At 31.0% G+C, this 5,091-nt stretch overlaps 1 protein-coding gene across 1 annotated transcript; it reads right to left on the minus strand.

Moving 5' to 3' along the window:
- Positions 1-867: 867 nt before the first annotated feature.
- Positions 868-2,990, minus strand: LOC117927586 (cell division cycle protein 123 homolog). The gene is made up of 2 exons (XM_034847180.1): positions 2,790-2,990; positions 868-2,130 (listed from the first exon to the last, which is right to left on the minus strand). Exon 2 carries the CDS (start codon positions 2,065-2,067, stop codon positions 1,057-1,059), a length of 1,011 nt encoding a protein of 336 aa, XP_034703071.1. The 5' UTR covers positions 2,068-2,130; positions 2,790-2,990; the 3' UTR covers positions 868-1,056.
- Between the last annotated feature and the right edge of the window lie 2,101 nt (positions 2,991-5,091).

Genomic DNA, 5,091 nt, shown 5'->3' on the forward strand with positions numbered 1-5,091 from the left:
CCCATATAAATTTATCAATTTTCATATGTTTAGAAGTTATAAAATTTAAAATACTTTATTTTAATCGAAAACTAAATAAATTTCAGAATAAGTCCAAAATTAAAATTTTAATTTATTTTCTATCTAATAACATATTATAACTAAAATTAGATATTTAAGACAGAAAAAATTTAGAAATTAAAACTTAAAAACAACTAAAAAAATACTACAAAAATAATATTTTGTAAATTGAAAATCTTAAACAGGTTGAACGAGTTGTAATTATGGTAAGGGATTAGAATCATGTCAACGGGTTTAACAAGTTAAAACCATTATCAATGCATATACAATCCAATATAATTCATTTATTAAGCAGGTAACATGGGTCATGTTGTGTTATCCATATAAAAAAACAAAAAAAGGAAAGTTTTTGTGTCATGTCATTCCAACATAATTATGAAAGGGATCATGTTTGAATTGAGTAAATTTTCAGTAATTGTGACATTAACACAACATGAATTTGACATGACATGAACCATTCCAACCCTTCAAGCAATATAAAAAACTTTGGCAAAGCTGCCCATCAAACTTCCAGAAGCTCCTTTCTTTTAGGTGTTCTCCCTCCCTTTAAACGCACACAGTTTGCCTTTTCTTTTTTATGTTGATTCATTTCCAATTTCAGCTATTAAAGCTTAGGCAATATTACTTTAAGTATCTCAACTTTCAATTATGAAACTAAGAAACAACTTCATCCAGAAGCGTTAACTATGAAAATGTAATAAGACATAAGAAAAAAAAATATATAGGAAGAACAAATAAAAATGAAAATGAGAGTTTTAGTGGATCAAAATGAAACAACCATCAAATTAACCAATAATAAGGAAAAAATTGGAAAAGAAAAGCTGGCTGAACATGGAATCCATCATAATATTAGATTTTGCACATCACAAATGAAGCATCTGTATCAAATATTTTACCTATCATCTAAAAACAAATATATGAAAAAACAATGTGTTTTGGTGGGATGCGGGTGGGGAGGATTGCAATACTGACCCACAAAACCAGAACAATGAAATCTTAACCACCAGCTTCTGGAGACCTGGTCTGTCTCTCCAACTCCTGGTCAGCATTCCTCAAAAATTGATCCCAACCACTTCCTGGGCCGGTAGCCAAATAATCATAAGGAACTGCAGTCTTCAACCCAGGTCGAACTGCAGATTGGCTCTCTACAATTCTAAATTCCACACCATGTCCCTCTTCTGCACAATTCTGCTCCAACTCCTCCCACGTGAACAGCAATGGCAGTGTAAATGCACCCCAAGGGTTGAAATCCACAAGCTTAACTTGATCATCCATTGTAACATAAACATCAAATGTGTAATTTTCCAATTCAAAAGTTTGACTCACTTTATCCATAAAAAATTCCCTTATCACCACTTCAAGAGCACTTTTCTTTTCAAGAAGAGCAGGATAAAATCCAGTGACCTCACGTTGGGAAATTCCAACCAGGAGCCTATCCCTTACAAAACAACGGAATTCCATTTCTGGCCGCAGGGAGGGGTACCACTTGCGTAGGGCAAGGTAGAAATTGGGGGGCCTTGACAAGGATTTATCACTACATGAGTCATATGCATGGCACAGATCATGGATCAATGAATCGGATGATCGTAGCAAAAGTGCAATCTCACTGAAGGATGTGCACCGGAGGGTCCCAGTGGTGCTAATCCAAGCAGAGTCTTTTGGTGCACTCCAATTCAACTTAGGGAAGACAGCACCCCCAAGGGATTCCATTGATTCTTTAATCTTCAATTCAAGTTCTGGGAAAGAAGGGGGTGATGGAGGCTGCTCTGCCTCATCTCCAGACCCTTCCGACACTTGATAATCTTCCTCCTCTTCAGGATTATGGATTCTGTTGGGAAGTGCATCTTCATTCATGACAGAAGCAGGAAGAAGGAATGGCCCATGATCATCAAGAAGGTACTCAACAAAGGACTCAGGAAGTTCATGAATCAAGGTTTTAATGGATACAGATTTAAATTTCGGGTACCATTCCTGAATCTGGCATAGATTCACTTCTTCTTGCTTCATCTTATTGGTAAAAGAATAGATTGAAAAATGAACAAAAGGATGAAATTCTCATCTTTCTTCTCACTGTTACACAACAAACAATACATCAATTACTACTCCTTTACAATTTTGAACATTTTAATTAACTGAAGAGATGGTGTGATGAACCACAAATATAAGACTTTTAGCCAAACAAAGAAACAAAATTAAATTATAAAAGCCCCATACACCCAAAAAAATTAGTAAAATGAAGACAACAAAACAACCCCAACAAGTGAAGCCTGCAAATACTTACCCTAGAATTTTTTATTTTTTTTTCAATTAGACTCAAAATCAAGTTTTTCCAATAGGAAATCTCCGGGTCAGCCAACTCCATGCCAAACTAACTTCGAAAATATTTATGAAATAATCAACTGAATCAGCTGACTCCACTGATAAATCGGCCCCAAATAATTTTTCTTAAAACCCAGAAAGAAAAAAAAAAAAGGGCTCCCAAATCAGCATTAAGTCGATTGGAAATGCGTGAATAGAGACAAAACAAGGCTGAATTGATAGAACAAAGACACGGGGATCACTATATAGATTCCTCTAAAAGAAAGCAGCTCCAGACACCCAAAACATCTTTTTCCATTCAATTGAAGTGACAAACTCATATGGAATAAAACAGAAAAACAAAAACAGAAAGAATCTTGAATGATTGATAATAGGATTTAAAAGATGGGCCAAAAAGATGGAGTTTGTACCTGAGCGAAATGGAGCTGCTTTTATGTTAAAAGACTTGATGGCGACTCCGGTGATGCAGCCTGGTTTCCGACGATGAAGGCAGTTGTTTCTCCTGCCGGCGATAGAGAAGATGGACGGCTACCACAGTGGCGGATATTGAGAAGACGAATGTGGATTTGGCCACGACTGATGGCGCCGCAGGGGAATGAGTAACTCTGTAATCTTGCCTCTATTTTTTTTTCATTTTTCCTTTTTTTTTCCTTTTTATTATTTGGAATTTAATTTTTCCTTCTTTTTTTTTCTTTTTTTAAATTTTAAGGGTATTTGTCTTTGATAGAACTACAGGGGGAATGATTACTTCAAGTACTTCAAATTTTTTAAATTTTGCTTTTTTTTTTTTTCTTTTCTTAATTTTAAGGGTATTTGATAGCAAGGGAATGATTACTTCAAGTACTTCAAATCCCGAAAATGTTCCCTCGGCTATGCTTAGTTCCAAAAAATTTGAGGGAGAAAAATAAGGCGAAGAAATATAAAAAATAAAAAATAAAAAATAAAATAAAAAATAAAAAATAATTTAATTTTAATAAATTATTTTTATATATTTCTTTAAACTCATTTCACTTCTTTTTTATTATATAAAGATTAAATAATTAAAATATATATCAAATTTTTAAAATTTTAATTATATTTTATTTTCTTTTATAATTTTCATAGTAAAAGTAAATATGAAAAAACCATTTTTTTAACATTTTGTTTCTTTAATATTTTCCAAGACCAAATATAATCTTATTATTATTATTTTCATAACCATCTCATATTAAAGTAATCTATAAAATAATTAGAATAAAATTTTATATCTAATTAAGATTATATTTATAATTTTTAAAGGACATGAGTTATTTTTGAAATTTAGGAATTGTTTTATCTTTTCAACATAAATATTCTTACTTGAGTGTGGAACACAAGATTTTAATTAATAATATTATGCTTTTGTTGTGGTATATAGTAAAGAAAAATGAGTAATAGTGCATTGATATTTTTATATGCATCCACATAATCATAAACCCTTTCTTTAGAGATTTTTTTTTTATTTGGAAATCTATTTTTATTGTTATTTAAAGTCATTATTTAATTTATTTCTTATTTATAAATAATTAAAAAAAAAATGAGTGACTCTCAAAATGGAAAGACAAGCTTATTGAAGTCAAGTTACTCAATAAAAAGTATTAGTCACCACATTGAGTCCAAAATAAACTCGACCATAACTAGGGATCTCTATCGTATTAGGCCTAAAGCCTAGGTTAAGTAGTAATCTTTAGTCAAGAAACAACATGGATAGGACTATTATGGCTTATAGTATCTAGGTTTGTCAACCTCAAGGATCCACTCATGAAATATTGTCAAGGAAAAGTGAATTTTTACCTAAGTACTAGTTCAAAAGATTAATTATGGTAAAAGTGAATTTTAAAAGCAATTTATAAAACTAATTAAGAAAGCGACAAATTGATTAAGATTCTCATGAATTATATGGAATATCCACAATTTGGTGTCAATATTAAGATTTGGTGTTGATCAATACGAGTTCTTTAACTCAGAATTGTATTCAAATCCAAGTTTTCCTCTATGGATTGATATATAAACGTTATCAGGTTAATAAATGTAATTCGGATTTTAAGTATTCAACAATAGGGTTCCACTCCTCTTGTCCATAGGATTTTAGGATAGATAACAATAGCATAAATTGAGTTAATTAATAATCAAGGATTTCGAAGTATCACTAGTACCTTAATAAGGATCTATCATATACGTTCCTAATCCAAACTATAGAGTGTCTATATCTCATCATTTCGAACTCCAACTTTTATTAAAATTCATTCATATTTTCATCTACCCATTGTTCTTGTTTCATCTTAATCCTAAACCATCATGCTTCAATCTCGAAACAACTATTTAGTCACTCATATGTATGTCACACATGCACAATCGATAAGAACAGCTTAAATAAATATATATTGATCAAAGAAATCAAAATTTATTATCAAAAACAAAGAAAATTGAATCAAACTTATTGTCTTTTCTCTACATAAGCATAAACTTTGAAAATTGATCTCTTTTTTTTTTTTTTTTGACCTAAATCTAAACTCATTTTTATAAACTAACCTTATACAAGACATGCGACACCTCCTAATTGGCTATTTATTCCAAATATATATATATATATATATATAATTATCTCAAAAATATGTAGAAGTATGAGTTATAAATGTCTAGGATTAGTTTCGAGAATGGTCCTTAGTTCAAAAGGTTGAGTTCCAAATTTTG

The sequence above is a fragment of the Vitis riparia genome, chromosome 13 (assembly GCF_004353265.1).
Source record: "Vitis riparia cultivar Riparia Gloire de Montpellier isolate 1030 chromosome 13, EGFV_Vit.rip_1.0, whole genome shotgun sequence".
Lineage (NCBI taxonomy): Eukaryota > Viridiplantae > Streptophyta > Magnoliopsida > Vitales > Vitaceae > Vitis > Vitis riparia.

Excerpts from the sequence above, each read along its gene's own strand:
- LOC117927586 (XM_034847180.1), bottom strand. The coding sequence starts at position 2,067 with ATGAAGCAAGAAGAAGTGAATCTATGCCAGATTCAGGAATGGTACCCG.